Source organism: Drosophila yakuba, chromosome 2L (genome assembly GCF_016746365.2).
Source record: "Drosophila yakuba strain Tai18E2 chromosome 2L, Prin_Dyak_Tai18E2_2.1, whole genome shotgun sequence".
NCBI classification, from domain to species: domain Eukaryota; kingdom Metazoa; phylum Arthropoda; class Insecta; order Diptera; family Drosophilidae; genus Drosophila; species Drosophila yakuba.
In genome coordinates this window covers 16,536,432-16,562,755 of record NC_052527.2, presented here as the reverse complement: position 1 = coordinate 16,562,755, position 26,324 = coordinate 16,536,432, and the positions used below count along the sequence as shown (strand labels likewise).

Here is a 26,324-nt window from a genome sequence, read left to right as displayed (position 1 = left end):
ATTATTTATTTACATTATTATATGGAAACTTTGCTTTTCTATGATGTTTAGTTTTGTAATGCTTTGTGCAGTGTTCAATAGCTGTATCTTTATAATTTTAAATTGCATATTTTATCCTCCGTTAAATAATTTTCTACCCTTCTAATCCTTCATGTTTTCACACCATGGAAATAAGGTGGAAAATGGGTTAAAGTAGGAGTGTCAGAGGAGGGAATTCGGTTATGGTGCCTACTTTCATGGTTATGACATGGCATCGCTGGGAATTTTCGCAGGCTTCCTTTTTGAACGTGGCCTCCACATCCTGGGCTGCTCGTAGAGAAGCCTTTTTTGTCGGAGTTAATTTTGGCATAAAACATGTTCGAGCATTAATTACGCATTCACGGCACGTACTTGTCGGTCCTTTGGCGTAAATAAAATTAAAAGTTGCCCCAACACCCAGCTCCTTTCCCTTTATATGGCGCCCCTCGCGCTGCCAATAAAACAAAGTAACATCAACTGTTTAGCTGGCCAATTAACAGCAATTAAATCGCGCAGAAGTACAAAGAGCGAAATGTCTGCATCACTCGGTTGGCCAGTTTAAAGTGAGATGGGTGGGGAAATGGAAAACCATTTTTCATGACCACGCCGCTGGAAAACTGAACGCAAACAAAGGCCAATGGGGCGAGGCAGTACCCTTTAAATCAACTTCAGTCGAGGGTTGTATCAGCTGACATTTGTCTTCAACTTGCGATAGTTTTAATCAGGTTCCTTAGAACCAAACAAAGATACTCAGCCAATATGCATTTGGATTCCATATATTCTTTTCAAAACCGATTTAGCGATAACGCTTTTAACCATTTTGTATGCACATCTATGTAGCCATTATTTTTTCTTCGTTGCTTCTAATGCCATTTCCCGCGGGCTATTGATATTTTTTATCGCTCGAGTGGTGGTCAAAAGCTTAGAGCCAAATGCACGCGCAAATCTCATTTATATATAATTTTTTCATTTCAAACCGCTCCGGCGTCATACTTTATGCACTTGATCCTCGTAAAAACAGGACGTGACATTACAAGCCCCGCTGACAATGGGTTCGCTACTAGGACGTCGAGTGGAAACTGCATGGCATCGGATGCAGACAATAAATTTGATTCAATTGCTGTCACAAAAGCGAAGAGCGCTGTGTATTGAGGAGTCCCAGTCTCGTGCCCTCCAGAAGCAGTTGTCATCTTCCTTTGTTGCCAGCGCCTCCAGTCTCGCGTCTGATTGTGCCTGGCCAGCATTTGATAAAGGAGCTCCAGCCATGGCCATAACAGGGGAACTATGGAACTATAAAGACGCCCCGACAAATACAGCCGTTCTGAATCTAACCGAACCGAACTGAACTGAAGCGAAACAACAATGACAGCGCGCTTTTCGCTTTCTCCGTCGCTTTCTCCATTGCTTTCTCCGTCCTGTGATTACCCGCCCCATATCCGGTCCCCCATTTGACAAGCGGAAGTGTGCAAGGAAGGCGAAAAGGACGCGACCAGACGCCATGATTAAAGCGCGCTTCCTGTAGTCCGAGACCAGTGTCTGGGGATTAGGAGAATGCGTAGAGTTTTATGGTTGAAAGGAAACTCAAATGCATTAATTTTAAATACAAGAGTTACATTATTCCTTAAAACTCTAAGTATACTTTAACATCTTAGAAGAACTTGATGAGTGAATGTAACATGAATAACGTTATTTCCGAGTGAGCAGGGTAACTTCAAACAAAGAAAACTCTTTGAAATACGTTCGGCAATTCTGAATGATTTACGTTTCAGTTTTCATATGCATTATTAGATGTAAGTTTATAATGCTCTTCTTTGGATTCTTACTAAGAAAAATGCAATCAATCGAATTTTGTTTTGTTACTTCTTTTTTTTTGTACTACAGTGTAGTCAAGCTAGAATATGGCAGTATATTATGTATTCCTTGGATTTGCTATGCCTGTTTCTTTCAGTGCAGTAGTACACTTGCTCGACGGCCTCTGTCAAAGTCAGCGCAACACAATTGCATTTCACTCCGCAGCCGCGCCCTGCCATATTTCCACAGTTTTAATTGCTGCGGGGCTTCCCTTCGAGGCTCCCCTCCCACTCCTACTCCACTCCCACTCCCCTCCCAGTGCGGTATTTCTGTCTTTTTATCCCCGTATTTTATTTAGTGCAGCACATGTCCGGTCCGCAGGCAGCTCTACTCCGCGGGCATGGTGTGTGACATTTGCTTGCGGGGTCGGGGTTACACGGAAAAAAAGTCCTTTGCAGAAATGGTTCGACCGACACGAATGAATGCGCAATGGCTGTATGAATAAAAGCGAGTATATTGCAATTGTTTCCCTTTTCGTGCACTTTTTACGCTGACCATCGATGCGGGTGTGGCAAGCTGGCGGCTTACGACGGAGCCATAGTGTTTGGCGAGCGGGCATACCGCACACACGCCACATGCGACATGCGACATCGGTGCCACATGCAACATGGATGTAAGCCCCGCAGCTCCGTTCACACATTCCCCAAAAAGTATGCTAACACTTTTGTTTGCAGCGGAAAACTTGGGGATTAAAAGGGGATTTTCCGATCGGCAACAACTCGAAATCTAAACTTGTAGCAATGCTGACAAATGAATTGACAAGAAGTGCTGTCATGGCGGTATCAAGATTAAATAAATGAATTAAGAGGACCATCAGACACTTTATTTAAATATTGATAAGCACTGTTTAATGGCAAATGCAACATGCTTGGAAATCACATCAAGCTCACATTTACTGATTATTGGAATGTCTGGAAATATATCTATTTGAAGCTACTTTATTTTTCTTTGATATCCCGGTATCTTTACCTAGGTTTTCCCAAAAATGTGCGGCAAAAGTGCCTGAAATACGAGCATTGCTGCTGACAGGCCACGGGTTTCAGGATCCAGGATCCAGGACTCAGATGGCCGACGGCTGCTGTGCACTCAGCTAAAAAAATAAAACGCAGACTAGTGAGTTGTGTGCACTGCTTATTGACAATCATGCAGCGCGTTTTTTTCGCCATTCGCTGGCTGTTTGTATTATTGTCAGGCGAAAACAATTGGGGAGTTACTGCGAGGAAGGCCCACGCATCAGATAAACAATAATGTCAGTTTCATAAAAGCAAACTCTGGTTGCTATTAAAATTCGGCGGGATAAACCTTTTCCGCACTCGACGCCCTAAATGCCAAAGAGACGAGCAGTCGGTTGATTGATTCGATATTCGAGTTTATGCATGGCTTGGCTATGCTGATGGATTTATTTCTGCCGATCAAATCAGGCACGTTAATTAAAGCGTTGTTCGTCTTGGCCTTTTTTGGAGTCCTGTTTGCACACGGACGTGTGTCCCTTAGCACATTGCATTTAAGTCTGAACATTGCTGGTCCAGCTGGCATCAAAATAAATTATGTATGGCTGACATCAATTGATTTGCAATTATTTATTTAATGCCCACTTGTATGCACTCCTCAATCATTCATGGCGAAAATATCTCCCAATTGGCGATTCATCAAAGGAATGAAATTTAATCAGTCACGAGTCTGAAACAATTTATAAATTTATGAGTGCTAATTGTAGTTCATTCAAGAACATCTAAAAATATTACTAAGGAACTGCGGAAAATGTATTAAATCCTTGCCAAACTAACACACGTTTCTCTTTTGTAATAAACATAAAAACACTTCGATATATGGATTGTATTCCCGCTTTTATTAAACGATTAATGATTATTTGTTCGCCTGATTATAGCCATTAAATCATATTTATACGGCATTTGCGTGATATAAAAACAAAACACTTTCCCGATATAAATAAAAATCTGTCTTAATGGAGAGTTTTTTACAAACATAAATTTTGTTTTACTAATTAAAATTCAAAGGCGAGCATTGGTGGGTGGGCCCCCTCCATTTGAACAAATGAAATGGGTATTGATGTGCTGGAAAAATGATTTTTTTTTGGTCCGCGATCAGAGTTGGCCATTAAACAGGGCCACAAGCTAAAGGCCATAAAAAACGCAATATGCTGCTGTTTTATTTGATTTACTTTTATTATTGCTCTACCCAAAGATAGAGGACGCTGGACCGCTGGACCGCTGGACCGCCGTACCGAAGTACGAGTATAATGATTTGGCGGTCCAATTTGAAGCGTAAAAAGAAGGCAACACGAAAATGGCTCTGTGTCGGACATTTATGTGCCCGGTTTTATGGCAATTTTGTTTCGGCTAAAACAATAAGAGGACCAACATGCACATAAACATCTAAACGCGCGAGGACAAGCTGAATCGGAATCAGAATCGGAATCTGGTGCTCATTGTGTGCGAGTGGAGCGGACGCATAATCTAATAATATTTTATGTGGACAGCATAAAAAGCACGGCACTTGGCAGTCCGTTGAACTCCACATCTATCCATGTCCTATCCGTCCTTTTTTTAGACCAATGTCAAGGGGCGGCAGGATGACGAACAAAGACTGAGAAATCCGAGCCAATTTATTGAAGTTTTTGACTCTGGCCAAGGACCATTACGAGCAGAACGCAAACATAGGTCCAGCTACCCAGATATCCAGTTTCCCAAAATGCGAGTTTCATGATGATGCCTTGAAAAAAACACACACTCGAAGACACACACAGCCCGCCATTAACGGCGCAATTAGCATTCAGATTGCGTATACGCCGTGTAAGCTGCACTATTTATTTTTGGGCGCTTCATTTGCATTTTCATTAGTTTATTATCCGAGCATTGTAGGAACTATTAACGCGCTACGGCCATTTAAGCCAAATAAGCTGCAAATAATGGCAATATGGGGCTCCATTAAAGTTTTACGAGCAAAAAGGGACAAACTACGATTGCAATATGCGGAAATAGCTCGTGAAATATCATTCTCCATTTTCCATTTTCCACTTGAACATTTCTATTGACAAGTGCTCGGCGGTGGATAAAATGATAACTTGGCCAATCAGTTGATTATAACCATCTAAATATAAACTCGGCAAGACAAAAGCTTTAGAGAAGATTTGTGAAATGAATAAATAAAAACGCTAAATGGCCAGAGAGTAAAAATAAACGCCAAGCGAATTGGGAACGCAGAAAAGCCAAGCCAACAAGTATAGGCACATATATATATATCAAATACCATGCCCCCCTCTATTTTATAAGATATACATATACGTGCTGCACAAACATATATGTCCCTGCCTATCCGTCTGTCTGTCTGTCTGGCTGGCTGGCTGGCTGACTGTCTGTGACTGACACATACCTTTGCCTCGGCCTGTTTGTGTGTGTGTGTGTGCGTGGGCTTTTGATGCCCGAAACGCCAGCAGCTCGTGTGACGTCACAACTGTGACAGAGATACCGCAGGGAAATTATGCCATTGATTAGCAGCGGCTCGCGATTGCGTCCATTCTAACAACAAGGATGACGACGCCGATGATAATGATGGTGGTGACGATGGCGATGATGATGCTGATGATACTAATGCTGATGATGATGATGATTCTAGTAATGACGTGTCAAACGGCTGGAAAAGCGCCTGGCATATGGCAGAGAACAACTTGGCTAATAGCCTTTTGCACCCATTTCTCTGGCAAGTTGGGAAAGTGGCATTTCAGCCCTTAGACCCGTGGGAAAAATTCCCTTTCACTTCGCATCAACTTGAAAATTTAAATGTCACGCATTTAACTGTTGTTTTTTTATTACTTAAAAATATTCGAAATGCAAACACAATAATTTGTGATGATATATGGCCTCATATGATAAACAGATAACGGAATAAATTCCTATTAAACACCAAAGTTGTATAATGAAGTTAAGAGAATTGTATTAATAACTTCATAGACTGTTAATTATTTTTTTTAATATTAAATCTGTTTGTGCTACATTATTTACCTTGCTCTTCTCACTCTGGTGAGCTTTACAAGTGCGTTACTGCTGTTTTAGACAGCCATCACAGGACCTATTCGCATTGCCCACTCGAAAGTCTGAAAATAACTAGGACATGTGCGAGGGTGGAGTTAGGGGGTGTGTGTGTGCATGTGCGGGGAGGTAGGAGATAACATTTTAAAGCAATTTAGTTTTTATCGCACACATTCAGCAGAAAGTATTGATTGTCGATGCCACAATCACGTACGCAGGACCCACGTATTTTCGTGGCAATGTGTGCGTTTTGTCGATTGTTTGGCACTTGCATGGCGAACTCGTAATGCAAATGCCATAAATTATGCCCCCCCCTTCGCCAACAGATTCCCCCGCATTATGATGGAAATTACAATTTGTCACCATTTGTTATGTATTGCTTACTTTCAGGCAAAATGAATATTGGCATCGCAGCACCGAAATGGGATAAACTGTCGCCACGCGAGTTTTTGCAGCTGCAGGAGTTGGCCTCATGTAAGTGGAAAGCAGTAAATCAAATCGCACTAATCAAAATCAAACGCTTGCTTATTTGACCTTTTAGTAATTTAGTACCAATTAAAACTTCCCCGTTTCCCTTTAACTCAAATTCAATTAGCTGTTTTTATACTTAGAGAACATACCCGATCGAGTCAAATCGATTAAGAGGTGCATATAACCTGCATATTGTAGCTTAATAGTTTTTGAACATAAATGCAGATACCTATACTTTTTCGCTGGCTGGGACTGGCAACTCAGAGCTTAAGAAGGGCAACTTAAAGAACGATTGTGAGCACCATCCCTTCCACACATCTGCTCCCATCGCCTCCAGTTATGTCTGACACTGTTTGCATTCTTTGCTGCAGCAGCAAAGCTGTTTGACATGGTAAAGTAGTTTACCTCTGGGTGAGCACTTCGCTTCACTTCATCTCGCCGGCTGCCCGGCGGAGGGAATTACCGGATACGGCAAATGGGAATGTTGAGCTTATAGATTATGGGATGTTGCACGGAACACACACTGCGTCAAGATGCTGAACTTGGAGCACTTTCAAGCTCCACTTGGTTGATGGAAAGCTCCGCGTTTCAGCCAGAACAGCTCGAAATCAGATGAGCTCAGCCAGACAAAAATATTACTTTGTAATGCCCTAAACTTGGAAAGGTACCCCTGCAAAAAGAACTCTGTTGTTATTTACTTCATACTTATTTGACATCATAAAATGCAGTCTTTATGAGACAGAGAGCTAACCAACAAAATTATACGCAATAAAGACAGTACAGTACAGTTTCCTTTTATAATTAGTTGAAGAGAAAAAGAATCGAAACCATATTAACTAGGATTTAATTCAACTTAAAGGAATCGAAGAGTACGAGCTCTTGTGTAGCAATTTGAGGGGTGCTTTAATCCCGTCTGGACGTAGAAGTAGTTGCAGTTTGAGACAGTGCCCATTCAGGAGTCCTGTGTGTATCCTGTGCAGCTCCACAGGATACATGGGTGCGGCTGCAGGTGCTTATTAGAGTGCGGTTCAATGTTGTTAGTCTGCGGTGCAGGTGTCAGTGCCAGCTGGTGTTGCCCAGGAACAGAAACGGAAACTGAAACTGAAAATGGGAATGCGACTGCGACTGTATTCAAGTGCAGACAAAACTCTCATTAGTTTAATAAAGCTGTGGGCGCTACATATTGGAAGAAAGTCTCCCCGTGGAGTTAACTCTGAGTTTATACACTTGGAGCATGTCAGCCTGCCCGTCCAAGTCGTTCGTTCGGCTCATCCGCACCCACCAGCACGAACCAACCACTCGCCTTCCATTAGTTAATTATCCCACTGCGCTGCAGTTCAGCCACCTGAGTCACCGGGGGAAACACACACCTGTCCACCTGGGCTGGCCCACTTAAGACGTCGATTTAGTTCACCTGGCGCCAGTCGAGCGATTGACGTGTGTCCTGCCCCGCACGCAGCCGGTAGCCCGGCTAAACTGAACTTTGCATAATCCCTGGCTTACACCACTCACCTGTGTCGTGTTCCTTGCAGATTCCACCCGAAAGCTGCAGGATGTGCTGCGGGAGTTCAGCTCGCCAAGTGCCGCCACCACGCCCAAGTGCATTCCGGATGGGGTAAGTATTCCCAAAATGTCCTGCTCTGCTCCTGCAATTAATTGAAAGCGGATGAGAGTGCTACTATGGAGGAGTGTTGAGGAGTGGAGGGCAGACCCTGCTCAGGGCACAAGTCAAGGGCTTCGCTGGCTTTGGTTCGGGTTGCTTCTTACACTCTAATCCTCAGCCTGGCGACTGGGGAAGACCGATGAAAGCGGTTCAGCTTAGCTTACGGAAACTCACGTGTGTGCACTGAGAAAAACAGGGAATACATTTATATGCTTTAATGTCCCGAATATTGAATTGCAAATTAAACATAAGAAACTTAACATTTGTATATAACTATTCCTTGTTATTAAAATATGCCAGCTATTTATTCTTAAGACTAGGTTTTAAAGGCCAGTCTAACAGGCTAGTTAGAGCTTCCTTTGATTGCTCAAAAACGATTTGATTTTCCAAATGTGTTCCTGGAGTAAAATAGATTTTCCAGTAGTATGGTTGGACAGGCAAGGAGAAGGAGCACTCTGAATGGAATTGGGGCCAGGGGAAAGGGCAGCCAGGTGGGGCGAAAGATTGAAAGTAAATCTTCTTATACGTACAATAAATCACAGACTTTTCAAGTTTACGCCTGAATGCCAAATTGAAATTGAATCCCAACAGAGACAGAACAGACGCCGAGCTGCCCGGCCACCCTTGTTCCCGAATGAATATCCTGACAAGTTTATACATACAGAATTAATTTGAAACTGCCTGCATCGCCATCAATTTGGTTAGAGCAGGAGCAGGACCAGGAGCAGGAGCAGGAGCCATTGGAGCTGCATAAATTGTTACTCTCTCAATGGGGACAAGCGGGCCAAGCGGATCCAGCTACCCAGATCACCATGGGGTTACCAGGGAGACAAGCGAAGGACGTGCAGTTTGCACAGTAATATACATTTTTAATTCCGGAATTTGGAATCGTTCGAGCCAGAAGCATGTATGCAAACGAAATCATTCTCGACTCTCCCTTTGTTTTTCCGGTCTATCATTTGTTTTGCCAGCGTAACGAAATGGAAAAAGTATAATTAAGTTTCCGTCACTCGGGCTCACCTCCTGGCTTCCTTCCCTCCACATGCAACTGGACTCGAGCGTGAGTGAATGATTTCATCGGAATTCACTTTGATATCGAACACCCTGCCTGCCGGGAATGTTCGGGTACTCCTGGCACTCGCTGTTTCTCAATGCCAGCATTTTGCGAACAAAAGTAATTCCCGTAAATATTTCAGTTAGCGAAATGAATTGACATGCCACGAATTGTGCGCTGCCTGGCAACAATTTCCTATTCCCAATAAGCAGCTTACACGGCCCGTCCTCCTTTAACTTTCCACCAAGGATCGGCTTAAAGCCCGGGATCTTTAATTAGGTTCATTAAGAGCCGCTTGTCCTCAGATCTGCTTGGCAAACAAAAATTAAATGATTCCCACTGCTTCTCGGTGTGAAAAACTAAAAAACAGCAGGACGAGATATTAAAACAGCGCTCAGATGGTCGTAACTTATGCCCCGGACATTGCGATGCATAATGAATGCAGAGCGCAGACTATGTTCGCCGTGGAGAAGTGATTCGAGTGCCAAATGGCCCGTATGTGTGCGTATGTGTGATTAGGAGCTTAATGAATATCGCGCATACGCACCGAACGCCCGAAATGTGCTTGAATATTTATTCATTAAGCCACGCGCTCACGCATAGCGTCACATAACGCATCCATGGGAATACCAGCCCAGATTGAGGCCACAATTACAGCAGAGATCGGTGAAATACTGCCACTTGACATTTTCATGATAATATTTCCATTGAGTTCATTGCCTTTAAGCACATACCATTCCAGGTTTCTTATAAGCGAATAAAACAGATAATACTATTCCAAGTTTCTTTAAAGCAAATTAAACTGATAATACTATTCAAATTCAACATATTAATAAAATCAAATATATTTTAAATTGTATGCTCCAAGTTTGCTTAATAATAATACAATTAAATGTTTGTCATCAATTTATAAATATTTAAAAAAATATATATTCAAAGCCATGAAATATTTCGGAAACTGTCCTATTATTGCGCCGTTCAATGTCTATAAGCAAAAGTTGAAACAGGACCCCTACCCCGAAATCTACATAGATAAAGAGCAGCGGAGGGAGGGAGGAACCTTCGCACGCGTATCTCGTTGCTCCTTGTTGGCTAAATAAATTTTGCTAACGCAATTCACGCCATTATTATAGTGCTGGTGTGTGTGGTGTGACTCGTTTGCAATTTATGTGTGTATCTGGGCCCGGGTTTACAATATGCCGATGTTTCTCCACTCAGGCGAGTCGCAGCCATTTGCTTTCACTGGCTTCAAGCAGTATGCTCATGGCACATAGATACTGTGTATGTGGTGTAGTGCCAGTTTCCACGACGACACGAGCATAAACTTCCATTTGCCTGTATTCGGTTTCATTATGGCCGAGCATCCAGCAGCCGGCGAAACAGCTAGCAAGTGGTTGGGTACACAGAGAGAAAACAGTTTCTAGCTTGTAATTTGATAATAAATAAAGCGGAATTGAATTTCCAGCTCGAGGTAATTGCCTTACAGAATGAAATTGTTTAATTTATGAATAAATTCTTTCTGCCTACATAATCTACTCCTATTTGATAAATTGATTCCCAAGGAACTCTGAACTTTTGGGATGAATTTCACATTCATATTTATATTACTTTCTATATTTCTTTTTTTTGTATTGTATTTAATCAAAAACATTTTGTAAAGCACTTTGTTTTTCGTGTGAGCCCAAACCTCAGCGCCCTCTTAATGCTGGCAGCCCCGGCTCGTTTACTTTGTTTTATGTTTCGAAATTTAAAACGATACAAAACAGCAGCCAAAGAAGCAGCCGCTCGTGAGGAGTCTGATAATAAAGGCAGAAATAAATTTGGTAGAATAGAAACACGTGCCGTGGTCCTGGCAGCCCAGCTCCCGCTGATTATATCGTTACTTGCCTCTTGCGCAATTAATCGCACCCAACGCACCCATTCCCCTCGTGCTGTCGTCCTTGATTAGCTGTTATCCTGGAAGGGAGGCTGCAACTCGAGCTTCAACCCGCGACTGTAAAATCCGAAAAGCTGTATGGAGCTGTGTGGAGTACGTCTATCAATGCCAGCGGATGCCAGCGTCGATCAATGTCGCATTGTTGATTCACGAATCGCGCCGCAGCTGTCAATGTGTTGACATTACACGTGGTGTTGACATGTAATTTGCCCCGATTCCCATTCAGCCAGGTTCCATTCCATTCCGCATCCATAAAACTCCGAACCCCTTTGCCAAATGGCAAATAAAGAGGCGCCAGATCTTTGGGGCACATTCCCCGGCACGTACGAGCCGAATGGAACCTTTTTCACAGACACACAGAGCTCGGATTTATGTGGGAATATTGTGCACTGGACAAATGTAAATAAAATGGCCTGCACTCGCCCACAGCAGAATTATGTATTCCATACGCGTAAAGCGGGAATTTTAAAGCAGAAATCCCAGCTTTGAGTCGACTGATATTTGACCTTCAATTAGGCCACAAACTCAACAGCTTCCTTGTACATCAGCACCATCATTTACTCCGAGATAAATGTACTTTCGCTTCACTTGGCACGCAGAAAATCGCCTCCGAACATGTCACAATCTGGCGAGTACTTATTAATCATACGCTCCGTTGTCAACGTTAATAAAGTCGATGACGGCGGTTGCTCCTCACTTCCTTTCCTACACCCACCCGAAAATACGAGGATCTCATTGGAGGCAACTGCAAAATGTTTTTCGCCATAATAACGTCAGCATATTATGTTATTATAACCTCCCCTCCTCCACTCCCTGCCACTACAAACTCGTGAAACTTTCCCGGGAAAAGAAGGCGGTGGGAAGGTGCAATGCAACGACGAGTGTTTTGCACACATTTCAACTTGTCACTCGTGAATGGCCTGTGGCAGATTTATTACACACTCTTGCAGTAAGAGAAATGAGTAATAGGTTGGTCTTCCCTCAAAACGCTTTAAAAGTTCTCAGTATTATCTAATACGGGAGGAGAACTGCGAGGAACTTTTTAATGTCAAATACTCATACTAGTTGCTTTTAGAATCCACGTAGTTAAGTTACTCAAGTGCAAAATATTCAATTGGTTGAAAAACAGTGCACATATGCTGGTACAGCAAGAGATAAGTGAGAAAGAGTCATTAAGCATATCTTCTAACATTTCGCCTAAGGAAAAAGTTATGTGCTCCCTAAAGACTTTTTATATACGAGTACTTTTAAAGCACAGCTCCCCATAAATCTTTGACTGGACTCGCTATATTTATATGTTACAACTCTTTCTGCAGGACATTGATTTCGACGGGTTCCGACGCTTCCTGGACGCCTTTCTCGACTGCGAGGCGCCGCTGGACCTGGCCAAACATTTGTTTGTGTCCTTCCTCAAGCCGAATGTCACCCAGGCCCAGCTGCATGGCCGGGCACTTAATCAAATGGCCGCCATCAGCAGCACGGCCGCCTGTGCGCCGGTCACGTCGCACACGAAGGGTAAGAGATCCTCCTTGCCACCCAGCTCCCCATCCTACCCATTCTGCCCATGCTACCCATGCTACCCACTCTCGTGTGCATGTGAATAATCGCTGAACATTTCTTTTGGCCCATCCCGCACCCACATTGCCCCCGCCCCCCACTGGCATCCCGACCGCCTGTAATTAGGCTCCATACCAAACATCAATAGCATTGCCGAGCTGATGCCGCAGTGCAGCGGAGGCGGAGGCGGGACGGGAGGCGTGGCCGGGGCAGAGGGACACGCACAAGCCCGCAGCAGCTTTGTGGACAAAATCCATGGCATCACGGATAAATTACAACACTCGCTGGGCGGACATCTATCCCATGATCCCAGCAAGACGGGTAAGTAACCGGGAATGAGTTTACAGAACAGTGTTTTTTAAGGGAATGTACGGTTTTGATCCTTAAAGAGGATTTTGGTTTCATTGAACTTGTCTTTAGACTACTTATTTCTGCTTAAAGATATGTAATGTTGCAATAAAAAGGGCATTGAAAACTTCGTAATTTATTTAAACCAACTTGTTAGCAACTAACCAAATAACTGATAAAAATTAAAAAAGAAATTCTTAAAATATATAAAACATATTAAATAAGAATAATAAATTAAAAAAGAAATTCTTAAAATATATAAAACATATTGAATAAGAATAATAAATTAATCAAATAATTGTGTTTTGTTTCGTAGTATTGACACATCAGTTTAAAATTAAATTACAATTTCTAATCTCTATAGCTCGAAAAAGGGTTTCGTTTCTCCTTTTTAAAGAGTCGTGTTTACACATTTATTTGTTAAAGCATTTAGTTACTATACTTACATATATATTTTCGCCTTTAAAACCCCACGTAATAAGTGTGTCTATTTCATCGGACTCTCCCATTAACAGGCAGTGTCCATCCGATGCTCACGGTGACGCCGAGTCCCTTGGCCAGCGGACCCAGCATGTTCCAGGCGAGCAATCCGGCACGTCGCTCCGTGGACTCCAGTCCCTCGCACTCGGCCACCAACCACTCGCAGATGTCCCGCAACTCCTCGAAGAAGAGCAGCAATTCGGTTAATTGCAAAATTGATGGTGAGCATTAATTAGGCATCTCAGCCACAGAGTGCGCCCATCCGAATTGCGAAGTGCATGCGACTTCCAATTAAGATGCCTATTGTGCAATCAGCAAGTAATGTGGAATTGGGACAGGGACTCGCATTGAAATTGCACATCCAGCTGATTGGCCAGCCGACATGTTTCAGCATACGGAACCGGCGAACAATTTAAATGCAAAAATTACCCGTCTATGTGCTCCACTTGTTAGGGGAAACTAACTTTTGCGATTGCTTTGTGAATGGAGAGCAACATTTGTTACCACAGTTGTGCATGCGAAAAGTGGTTAAATGGGCGAATTTCAAATGCAAAAATTGCGATGTGAGGTTGGGAGAGGGTTTTCATAAGTAAACAAGCGTGTTTAGATCTCTACCATTCATTTAAAGTGTTAATTTAAATTTCCTGATGTTTGGATTGATAAAGTGAATGGTGATATCCTTAAAACAATTGGTGTAGTGGAATAGCATGGCAGACTAAGCAAAAACCCCACTTATTTGCCATTTACTTAACTTAACTTCCTTGCGAACTTGCTAATTAGTTGAGCGAGTGGAAAAAGCAAATATCAGCGCGGAAGAACAACAAGGCAGACATTCGCTAATTCATGAGTTCATAAATTATGCGCCCAGGACCGCCGCGCGAATTGCATTCCCTGGAAAAGACGAAACTTGGCACCGGAAGTCAGCCGTCCCTCTTCCGTTTCCCCTTGCGAAAACAACAAAGTACAGCTAAAAAACAAAAGCCAAGGGTCTCTTGTCTCGGAGATGGTGTCGTAAATCAACGCCCAATTAGAAACATTTCTGCACTTCACGAAGTCGCAACGCAACTCGTAAAAAGCGAGGCCTGCGTTAAATTAACATTTATTGCTTACACACACACAGACAAGCGGCAGCAGGACACTCTCACGCACACAGACAAAGCGAGGCGCACTTGCGGCCTGAAAGTATGCAGCACAATTTTTCGCTTTTTGCGTCCTCGCCTTGTTTCCCTTTTTGCCTTCATTCATTTCGGTTCGTTTGCAATGTTCACGAGAATGATTAATGAACGTAAATTTCTCTTTTTTCTCTCGCTTTTTTTGCCTTTGTCGCTGGCCAGCAGTTTCACGCATTTTGCCAGCAATTGGACGGCATTGTCGTGGCAGCTTACAGAGTGGGAGTACACAGCCAGAAAACATGCTTGAGTTTCTGCGAGAAATCCTTCTTAATTAATTTAAACGTGCATAACTCTTGGTATCTGACTTCAAAAATAGGCAAATATCAGAGTGATTCCTCTAGCACGAATACCTATTAAATTAAATGTAATGCTTAGTAACATTAAGAATAATTACCCAACAAATTGATCACGATTGCAGGCGATTTTTTGCTCTGCAGTAATCTACGGAAAAGGCCCAGCCATGAGTTACCCATTAGCATTAAATATTAGGTACAACCAGGACAAAGCACCTCCTGTCTGTGTGTTTGAGCGCTTTAAGCGCTAATTGGATTAGTTTTGCTTTGCTTTTTGTATTCCGACTTCCTGTGTGTGCGTGAATTAAATTTATTAGTCGGAATGTAGGCCGGCAAATAAGTTGACATTGATCCTGCACACACACTCAGCCTGTTTGCAAAACTTCCTGCACTCCTCGCGGAGCCGACAGCCTCATTTAGTTGTTAAGAAGTCGGGCAAATATTGGCATTGTATGCGCGCATATATATCTTAATTTATTGCCAACAAACGATCCCCCACAGTGGGCAAACATAATTAGCTAGAGTACAATCATCTCCATGTCTTTTTCGGGTGTTTGCCTGGCTCAGATGGAAACTCCGCATTAACATATAAATTAGCACATCAACGGCACACATAAATGGCCTGTCAAAGCACCGAGGATAGAAATCATTCATCCTCCCGCGCAAACAAAGAGCCATGCTTTCTTCTTTCTCCTTTCTCCTTTGTAAATTCCCAAACAAGTTGCCACGCCACTCAGGGCGCTTTGATTTTAATGCATTATGTAATTGCGCAGGACTTGACTGCCAGCCATGGGGAAATGCTGCAGGAAGCCAGAAATAGGTGAATAGATTTGTAATTATGGAAAAACAACGTTAAACGAGCTCGGGGTAACTGCAGCAAAGAATGGAAAAAGTTTTGGGTCGCAGGCTCAAAGCATTAAAAAAGGAATCGAGGCAGCAATTTCCGAAACTCATGTTCATTAAGAGCCATAACAAAACGCAGGGTGCTGCCTTTTGGCCCGGTCAACTGTAGGCAATTAACATTAGGCATAATGGCGCCTGACTTGTCAGCTGTCGATGGCATTAAGGATAATGAGGGCGGCGTCCACTCTGTCACTTTATAAATGCACTGGCACATGCAATGCACTGGCAGTCCTTCAGTCGCACAGTAACCAGCCACCCACTCATCACCTCTTTCATTTGCAGCTGACATTAAGCTCCTCGCGCGGAAACTCTCCCATTTCGATCCGCTGACACTCAAGGTCCCGCTGAAGGATGTCGTCTGCTATTTATCACTGCTCGAGGCAGGACGTCCGGAGGACAAGCTGGAGTGTAAGTGCAAGCGGCCAGTCTTCGCTCCTTCGCCTGCTTCCTGAACGGTTATTTATTCATTGCGTTGCAGTCATGTTCCGGCTGTACGACACGGATAGCAACGGAGTCCTGGACACGGCCGAAATGGACGCCATTGTCAACCAGATGATGGCCGTGGCCGAATATCTCGGCTGGGATGTCAGCGAACTGCGTCCGGTGAGTGCCACCAAATCCGACTTACATTAAAAACTCATTACGCGATTGCCACTGCAATCGATGCTCGGGAAATCCACTTAGGTCACTCACTGCAAACAAACCATATCTCCCACACTCTATCAGTCGTCCGGTTGGTGGTCACGAATCCCGAAACCCGTTCGACTACTCATTGACCCAATCCAATCCAATAAAACTTTTTCAATTACTTACCAACATTTTCAGCAGCCAACACAACAAAGCGCCAAACAAAACACAGTGGAAAAAACACTTGAAATTAATTTCGCCTTTATTGTTTGAGCATTCCACTCGGCGATAGTCCCAGCTTAGCTACACTTGAAGAAATATAATATATACATTCATTTAATTTAATATACAAAATAATGATATTATTTTCGAAAGTTTCATTGATTTTTGATTTGATTGCATTTTATTTTAAAAAATCATAGTATTTTTTTTTAGATATTACTGTTACTATAACAGTGCTGTAAAATATAAATACATTTACGATTTACCCAATAAAAGCTATATTATTACAGCTTTTTGTTGGCTCCTTGATTTCAAGTAATATCAGACTGCGCTGAAATCAATTAAAAGGCCTCTTTTTCGTGTTGTGTTCACCGTGTTTCCATTTCAACCGCAAATTTGTGGAGCTGCCACAGCTGCCACATCGCATAGGCAACTTAATAGTTTCGGCCACAGCAAAAAGAACAGCCTTAAACCTCCAGCCTTCATCCCCTCACAAACCCGCCACGCTGACAGGCAAAGCAAAAAAAATATACCCAGAAATGAAAGGAATATAAAAACAAGAAAGAACTGCGACCGCAAATAAAGTCAAAGCGCCACAAAACTCAATTAACAAAATACCCCTGGCTATGGCGGAATGATTCCAGCCACATTTCCCGCCTGTCCGCCGTTCGCTGTCCTCGAAGGACTTCCTTTTCCGCTGCTCGAGATCCGAGGACCCCCAGTTCCAGTTGCGTTGCCATCACGACTTTATGACTGCCGCATACTTTAAATTCTAGGCAGACCCAGAAAATATTTTAATCGAAATATTTTTAGCCAAGTTGCGCCAAGAAGACAAGTTGGGGTCAGCCCTTTGGCCCATTATCCTTTTCGCTCTCCGGTTGCGCCACACAAATAATCAAAGTACTTAATGAGTTGCATAATTCTGGCATTCGTTTCCGGGCGAATATGAAATTCCTCAGAATAAACAAAAAGGAATCGGAAGTTGAATAAATTTGAGAGTGAAATTTTCCCTCCACCCTGAATAATTTATAGAGCTCAGGATCCTCATCGATTTGTTTGGATTTGGAATACTGTGTGCAATAAAAGCCAGAAAGAAGAGAATCCCTTGAAATATTCGTCTTCTTTATCTACCATAAACCAGTGGCTGAAAAGACATCATATTTATTTAGCTTGAGATATTTTAAAACCCTAGGAGAGACGTAACGTACCATATAAAGTACGTTGGTGGAGACGCAAAAAATATTCGTACATTTCGGCAGGAAATGCATTTGCCCAACCAAGCCAGTGTAATAAGTTTACATTCCCCCAACCGAGAGAAGTGCATTCCAAACAGGAAGTTACCTTTCCGTTAAGTTTCATTCCATCTAAGAATTACCCATTTTTCGGTTTTACTCCACTCACACCACTGACTGCAATCCGCAATCGCTTCTCGTACTCACAGATACTGCAGGAGATGATGGTTGAAATCGACTACGATGCCGATGGCACAGTGTCCTTGGACGAGTGGCAGCGAGGCGGGATGACTACGATTCCACTGCTGGTACTGCTAGGTGGGTAATTTTCCATTTAGCACGGCAAGAAAATATCATCATCTTCTTCAAGTCGAATTTTAATCGAAATATAAAATAAACATTCTGTATACAGAAATCAGAAATATATTTTAGTAAACACCTAAACTCACAAGAAATGAATTACATAATCGAATAACCAGGGTATATATTACAGATACTCAGATACCCAGAAGTGGTTGATATTTTCTCTCTGTGTGGCTGCTCCCCGTTCGCCTGCTAAGTGCGCCTTTGCCGGCTGAATGCCTTGATCTGTGACTGGTTGGCTGCTGCCGTAATAATCAAGTCATTTGCACAGGTGCCGCTGGGGGGAGGGGAGCTGCTGCAGGCGCCCCTTGATACGCTTATGCAAAGTGACAACTCTCTCTATCTCGTCCTTCTCCTCCCTGCCACCTGCACACTCCACACCCCAATCTCTCCATCTCTCAATCTTCCCCAGGTGTCGACAGCACCACGCTCAAGGAGGATGGCATCCACGTGTGGCGCCTGAAGCACTTCAGCAAGCCGGCGTACTGCAACCTCTGCCTCAACATGTTGGTGGGTCTCGGCAAGAAGGGTCTCTGCTGTGTGCGTGAGTATCTGTGTGGCTGCCTGAAGTCAGGAAATTGTCTATCCAAATGGTCATTTTAGGGTTAACTTTAAGGGCATTTTACTATCCACAAAATCGCCAAGAGCTTACATTTATTCCATTCATAATTAAGTTATTTTCAGGATAAACCGTTTCTCTGAAAATAGTTACAATGTTGTTTTCATGCTCGTTTTTAAAATATGTGTCTCATTATTTGTAGTTTAATCTATTATTAAACTTTTATTAAAGCAAACAGAAAAACAACATTTGTCAACATCAAAATATGTAGTTTTAAACTTGACATCAAACAGATTAATCGTTAGTTTGGTTTGAAATATTTATTACTCATGGCTGATTGGACGGCTTTAGTCAGACTTACATACATATATTAATCTTAATAAAATGTAATTTTCAACGTTACAGAAACAACAACATTTTAAATAGGTTTGTATTACTGCAGGATTATATTAAATAAAACTATTGTATGTAGGACTGCTTTTATAATTGAATTAATGAACACAATTTACCATTACAATTTACAATTTACACATATACTTTTTTGTATTAACTTGAATTATTTAATTATGCTTGTGAAGCAAAGTAAATTGTATTATTTTCTCTTGCAGTTTGCAAGTACACGGTGCACGAACGATGCGTGCAACATGCCCCCGCGTCATGCATCACCACCTACGTGAAGTCGAAAAAACCAAAGTGTGGCGGAGACCTTCTGCATCACTGGGTGGAGGGCAACTGCTATGGACGGTGCTCCAAGTGCCGCAAAAGGATAAAGGCCTACCACGGAATCACCGGACTCACCTGCCGTTGGTGCCACATGATGGTGAGTGATGGGCAAGAGCTAGAAAATACATACATCTATACATTTTCCTGATGTTTGTAATATTATAAACTGAATCGGGAAAAAATAGTTTTGGTCGCAGTTTAAATTTGAAACTAATTTTTAAAACTAATCAGACACTTTAAGTATACGAATTTCAATAGTATATTTTAAGGAATTTTAATTTGGTATTTGGTCTCTTTGATATTAAAGAGTATGTTATAATGGTAGTTCGAGTTACCTTGAATTGACAGAGTTTCTAGTGCCGCATAATCAATCCGTAAGAAGAGCAAATCAGATCAGTTCTGTCAGAGATTGCCTGCATTGTTTCGTAACAAAAATTCCAATTACTTGGAAAAACAAGGCAGCCTTTGGCCCAGCACTCCCTCTGTAGTTTCGTCGTAGCTGTGACTCGCAGCAGGCAGGAGCACCAACACTTCCAGTATCAAAATCCCCCGAATTCCCGCACCCAACCGGGACTCGGATCCGTTCCGATCCGATCCCGGCCACACATGAGACAGCAACTTCGTTATGGCTGGCAAATTGTCACGTTCCAAACAAATTGCGCCACTGCTGCCGCCGTTGCATGCCACCAACTTTTGTGTCCTGTGTCTTTGACAAGTGCAGCGGAGATAATGCTGAATTCCTCACTGCCAGAGGGCCGTCGGCGGGAGCGAAGGTCGGGAAACTTGGTCCTTCGAGCCGGATGCTGCTGCATCGGCAAATACTTTGTAAGCCAAATGTAGCCGACGCTTTTGACAGTCAATAACTTCGCATTTTGAGTGGATGTGTCTGTGTGGGCTTCTAGTTTTACCCACATAAAAGGGGAATGCGGTTGTCAGCCTCCTACCGGCACGAAATTCCTCATCACAGATATACTCTACCTACTGCCGTTTATAGTAAGATGAACTTTCAGACCAATTTAAAGTGAACATACACTACACAACTGCTACATTTAGTCCCTTGCATTTTAGCCAGTTTTTGCAACGCATCTGTTTGAAACATTCCCAAAACTTGGTAGGTTTTAATTTGATCAATACCGCTATAGGAAAGATTCTGTATACAATTCAAGGATCGCTTAAGTAGAAACAAAAAACTTTTGGCCTGGTCATCAGTGTATGACCAACTCGAAATCAATTTTAAAGTCCGCAGCTGTGAAAAAGTAATGCGAAAAAAGGAAGCCGCGTGGCCATTAGCAAAAGAGGCAAGAGTCTTCACTCCAGCCAAATTGGTATTTAAATGAAAATCCGCGCCAAAATCTCATTTAGGCCAAAATTAACCATTTTTTCTGCACCACGGGTCGGGTAGTCGGCGCTAACAAACTTTTAATCGGATTCATTAGGGCGAAATGAACGCTTGAGAGTCGACTCCCTCCACCTTTTCTACAATTTTGTGCCATAAGTGGCCTTTGGCCGGCAATGAAGTGGAAATTGAATTTAACAGCGTAGATTTTCTACGAGACCGCGATATCTGGCAATGTACTCTGACTAATTTGATTTGTCCCCCATCTCATTCCATGGATAGCTCCACAACCGCTGCGCCTCGTCGGTGAAGAAGGAGTGCACCTTGGGCGAATATGCGGAGCTGATTGTCCCGCCCACGGCCATCTGCCCAGCGGTTCTCGACCGCCAACGTTCCGTGAACCAGGCTCACAAGGTGAGTTTGCATGTGTTTTACTTTCATATCTTTAAAGCTGCCTTCTCACTTCAATCATTTGAAAACATATCAATTAAATGTGAAATTTTAAGGATTAAACTAAGATATTTTTCTTAGATTATTTATAATATGTTCAGTAGTAAACATGAACAAATAAGTTTCAATTGCACATTATTATATTATTATTTGTACCACCATTTTAATTAAAGTAAACCAGTTTTTGGTGTTAAAAGAAATTACGCCAGAAATGCATTCCTATACAATTGAAATGCTAGATTTTATGTGGCCAAAGGCTTTTTATGTACTTTTTAATATTACATTGTTGCTAACTGAAAAACTATAATAATATTCAATGTGCAATGAAAAGATAAGCTATTGAACTTTAGAATCGTTTTCCACAACCTCCTAATTTGGTTAAGAAATTTGAACACCATCCTGCTGCAAATTGAAACTGGCAAAACTAACCCCTTTCAAAATTGACCTTCCGCTTCAAAATTAAAAAAAAAAATAATGCCAAACCTAACAATTGGAACTGCTGCTCTGTGCCCACCACCCATTCCCTTGACATTCGCTGAAATCGTAACCAGAAATCCCAAATGCATCACCACCAGGCCACGCACTTCCAAATCACTCCGCCGGACGAGCTGAGCTGCCCGCTGCTGGTGTTCGTCAATCCGAAGAGCGGCGGTCGCCAGGGGGATCGCATCCTGCGGAAGTTCCAGTACATGCTCAATCCGCGCCAGGTGTACGACCTGTCCAAGGGCGGGCCCAAGGAGGGTGTGTGTGTGTGAGTGATGGCCGTTCAAGCACGGTGATTGATTTCCGCTCTCGTTGCCAGGACTCACGCTCTTCAAGGACCTGCCCCGCTTCAGGGTCATTTGCTGTGGCGGCGACGGCACCGTCGGCTGGGTTCTCGAAGCCATGGGTAAGTGTCGTAAGGGTATACTAGATTCGTTGAAAAGTATGTAACACGCACAGGAAATCGTTGCCGACGATATAAAGTATATATCAGATCAGGATCCATAGCCCGTCTGTACATCCGTCTGTCCGTCCGTTTGTCCGTCCGTATAAGCTCTCATATCTCAGGAACTATAAAAGCTAGAAAGTCGAAATTAAGCATACAGATTCTATAGACACAGACGCAGCGCAAGTGTTGACCCATGTTGGCACGCCCACTCTAACGCCCAAACCGACATTGCCACAAATGTTTTGATATTTTTTCAGTTTTGCATTAGTCTTGTAAGTTTGTGTGCCAAAGCCACTCTGAACCCGCTCACAAACCGCCCGAAAATAAGCCTCCTTGAAATAATTAAACCTTAATATACACAAAATTACAAATAAATCGAAATATACACATATAAGTAATGTGGCCCCGATTTTCCTGCAGATTCCATAGAGTTGGCCAGCCAGCCGGCCATTGGAGTGATTCCCCTGGGAACGGGCAACGACCTGGCCCGCTGTCTCCGCTGGGGCGGCGGCTACGAGGGCGAGAACATCCCGAAGCTGATGGACAAGTTCCGAAGGGCCTCCACCGTGATGCTGGACCGCTGGAGCATCGAGGTGACCAACACTCCGCACAGCGATGAATTGCGGCCCAAGGTGAGTGATAAATACAAACCAAGTGGAACTAAAAGTTAGTGAAATAAATAGAAAAACATTTTTTCGACTATAAGAAATAAATGCATATGCAAATCCACATAAATCCATATCCGGAAAAGTTCTCAAAGATAAGACCCACTTCCCAATTTTAGATTGGAGTTAATGGAGTGACACTTTAGGATACAAAATCCCATTAAAATGTAACATTTTAGGCCGTACTCCTTTATTTATTGCTCTATTTAGCCTAGTGCTGGGTATATATCCCTACGTATCAAATCCAATCGTCCATAACCCGCCCGAAATAGGCGTTTGTGGGCGTGACCTGTCCTTACCAGCTGGCAAATCCAATTATTGGCCACAAAGCGCTTGCCACGCACATCATTCCCATCCTCGCCCTGAACACCAACCTTACTCTGCCTGTTGGGCGGAAAACGATTACACAATCTAATTTTACTGGCTGGAAGGCGTGTTGCTGACGCTGCAAGCCGGCAACTCGAAAAACTCCAACCTCCATCTGGCTCTTTGCTAAGTGAAGTTTTCCCTTCTTTTTCCGCCGCAGGTGACGCTGCACTCGAACATGCAGAAGGTGATTGAGCTGTCGCAAAGTGTTGTGGTCGACAAATCGCTGATGGAGCGCTTCGAGGAAATCCAGCGGCAGAGCAAGCAGGTGGCCACGGCCATGGGCACGGCGGCCTCCAGCACATCGATTATGATGGCCAGCAAAACGGAAACGGAAACGGAAATGGAAACAATGACCGCAATGAAGTTCGGCAGCTGCACCACCACAGCTAACAGAACGACCACGACCAAGAGCATTTCGATGTCCACGTTCGAGACGCAGTGCCTGCAACAAACCCTGAGTAGAGCGATAAGCAGCAGCAGCAGCAACACGAGCTGCGATAGTCCTTGCAACGGCAACCAGGATGCGAAAACGGAAGTATTTCCCCATAGCGTTACAGTTGACCAAGTTGGAGAGAAGTCCGTGCTCAGGAGGTCGGGTGAAACGGAAAAGCAATCACTTGAGACCCTGCTACTGCAACACAAACAACAGATGCAGCAACAGCAACAGCAGCAGCAGCAAGAAGCCACACCGCTGGCTGCCAAGGAAGCTGCAACAGCAACGCCAGTCGGGAATAATCAAAGCGATAATAATAGCCAGTGCAATAAGCAAAACAACATCCTTAAACAGCAAATTACATTGTCATTGGACTTGTCCGACCATGAAGATGAGCCCAAGAGCGCCGTGGAAGGCGATGGCCGAGGCGATGGCACGAGGAGCAACGGCAACAGCATTCCGGCCACACCAGTCACACCAATCACACCCACCACTCCGAATGCCACATCAAGCGTGCCGCCGCAGCAGCAGCAGCATCTCCAGTTCGAGCAGCAACAGAAGCCCATCAAAGTGCAATCCGACAAGGACTGCACGGTGCCCTACAACATAATCAACAATTATTTCTCCGTCGGCGTGGTGAGTACTCATCCATACATGCACTGGAAAGAAATCTTTTCAATTCTATATCAAGCAGCATTTGTATGGCAGTGAATTTACCATACATTGCTGCACTCTCTTGGTATCCTTTATAAAAAGGATATTTGTTTTACAAGCGTGTTTCAAGTACAAAAGAGGCCAAGAAGAGGCTTTGCAAATAAGATTATAATAGTTCGCAAAGGAAAATATTTGAAATATCGTCACATACCATTAAAATATGTACATCAAATTCTTTTTAAATGACTATCTGCTGAAGTACTTTAAGTGTACGTAACAGAATCCCTAGAATGCATTCCCTGCCCTGCTGTTCCTGCTGTGACTGTGACTCCTTAGTTGCATCCACTAATGCCAGATATTCCGGATCCAGATTCACTCCGTCACATGTCAGATGCTAAGCCGGCGGTTGTCATGCCATTTCCATTTCCATTCGAACTCGCTCCGTTGCTCGTGCTGCCCATCCGGTTTGAGGTCCACATCCACATCCACATCCACATCCATGTCCATGTCCGTGTCCGTGTCATCAGCAGTGGCCACATCAGTCGTAACAAGAGCAGCTATGGCGCAATTTTCATAATTAGTGAGGACGAGCTGTCGTGGCTGTTGACATGGGATTTGCAGTTGACAAGCTCGCTAGCCAGGCTTAATTTGATTATCCGAGGAAATCGCATCACAAGTCTTTAGCCTTGCAAAGGCTTTGTCTTGAACTGATTGTCGGAAAATTTGGCTTGTGTAGGTGTAAAGCAATCAAAACGGAATTCTTAATTGGAAATTTGCGAAACTTTGTCAAGTGAGTCAGGTTCTTTACCCTGTATTAAAGTCACGGTATTTATTTAGCTTCAACAAAGGAGCTTAACTGCAAATTATGAAATCATGAATCTAGTTCATCAATATTGTATTTAGTTCTGATTAGGTTGTCAGCAGACATAGTTGGTGCATTTCAAGGCAATTAAATTAGGTTTTGAAAACTCGATTCATTTAGTAAAAGTACACTGCGAACACAAGCCTTTTAATCTTGATTACAAGACCAATATTATGAGGGCTAATGTCCCGCTGATGGCTAAGTGAAGCGACTCGGCGTGGCTGTTCGATAATTCATTTATTCAGCGTTTAGGGCAGGAGGCCGCATAATTCCGGCGCACACAGCCCGAAATTCAGCGCTTAAAGCCCGCAAATGAATATCCTTTGGGGCAGGCAATGGTTTTTCAGATGCAAATTTGCGAGGAACGCAGTTCAGGTGGATACATTCATAACTAAGCTCAAACAAAAGCGCTTCAATAAAGAGTGGAGATGGCTCCGTATCCCGTGGCACCTTGAATCGTGCCCGGCGTTTATACAAAGACTTTGCCGCGTTGCAGAACATTTTGCATGCAAAGTGGCTGATTTCCACAAAAGTCGAATGCCACACGCCCGTGGCTCACTTGCAGATACAATTACTGATACAGATACAGACACAGATACGGTGCAGGTGTAGGATTGCAGACACAGATGCAGATACTTTTGCATCCTGATCTGGGGGATCGGGCACATGCAAACGTGGTGGCACACAATCATCAGCTGCGCATTTGCATCATTGATGCTGCAAAGCTTTCGATTGGCAGGTGCAATTTGCACTGTTTGCTTGCACCTTTTCCAGCTTTCGAGACCAAACGGCCCCGAAAGGTAGGCAACACTCTTCTGCAATTCAAATTCACTTAACTCGAGCGTCCAGCCAACCGGAATTCCCGGAAACCCCAAATAGCCGAGAACGTTTAGATTAATGAATGCCCACCAGGCTTTAGGCAGAACGAAACTTGTGTCATTATAATTTCCAGCAAGTGTTAAATTAGTAACAGCTCAAGGCGACGCCAAAGACCGCAAAGTCAGGAAAAGTAACAGATTGCGCCCCAGGGACCAACATGTGCATATAAACAGGATAAATAGGAGGATGGATAAAACTTTGCCCAGCTTCGCATGGGCCCTTTG

General features: G+C 43.3%; 1 protein-coding gene across 4 annotated transcripts in view; it reads left to right on the top strand.

Annotated features, from left to right (window-relative positions):
* The window catches only part of LOC6528491 (diacylglycerol kinase 1), a 45,053-nt gene that overhangs the window by 14,002 nt on the left and 4,727 nt on the right, over positions 1-26,324 (top strand). Inside the window, exons 3-17 of one of the 4 annotated variants that reach the window (XM_039371706.2) lie at positions 6,309-6,392; positions 7,922-8,004; positions 12,359-12,557; positions 12,726-12,920; positions 13,463-13,648; positions 16,078-16,203; positions 16,274-16,398; positions 18,086-18,194; positions 18,652-18,783; positions 19,407-19,618; positions 21,140-21,271; positions 21,859-22,048; positions 22,110-22,196; positions 22,659-22,870; positions 23,430-24,341. In XM_039371706.2, the coding sequence (XP_039227640.1) occupies positions 6,314-6,392; positions 7,922-8,004; positions 12,359-12,557; positions 12,726-12,920; positions 13,463-13,648; positions 16,078-16,203; positions 16,274-16,398; positions 18,086-18,194; positions 18,652-18,783; positions 19,407-19,618; positions 21,140-21,271; positions 21,859-22,048; positions 22,110-22,196; positions 22,659-22,870; positions 23,430-24,341 (2,979 nt within the window). In that variant the 5' untranslated portion in view covers positions 6,309-6,313. Of the gene's footprint in view, positions 1-6,308; positions 6,393-7,921; positions 8,005-12,358; positions 12,558-12,725; positions 12,921-13,462; positions 13,649-16,077; positions 16,204-16,273; positions 16,399-18,085; positions 18,195-18,651; positions 18,784-19,406; positions 19,619-19,992; positions 20,347-21,139; positions 21,272-21,858; positions 22,049-22,109; positions 22,197-22,658; positions 22,871-23,429; positions 24,342-26,324 lie in introns of those variants that run through there. The other 3 variants (XM_002089501.4, XM_039371707.2, XM_039371708.2) reach the window with 3 other exon arrangements.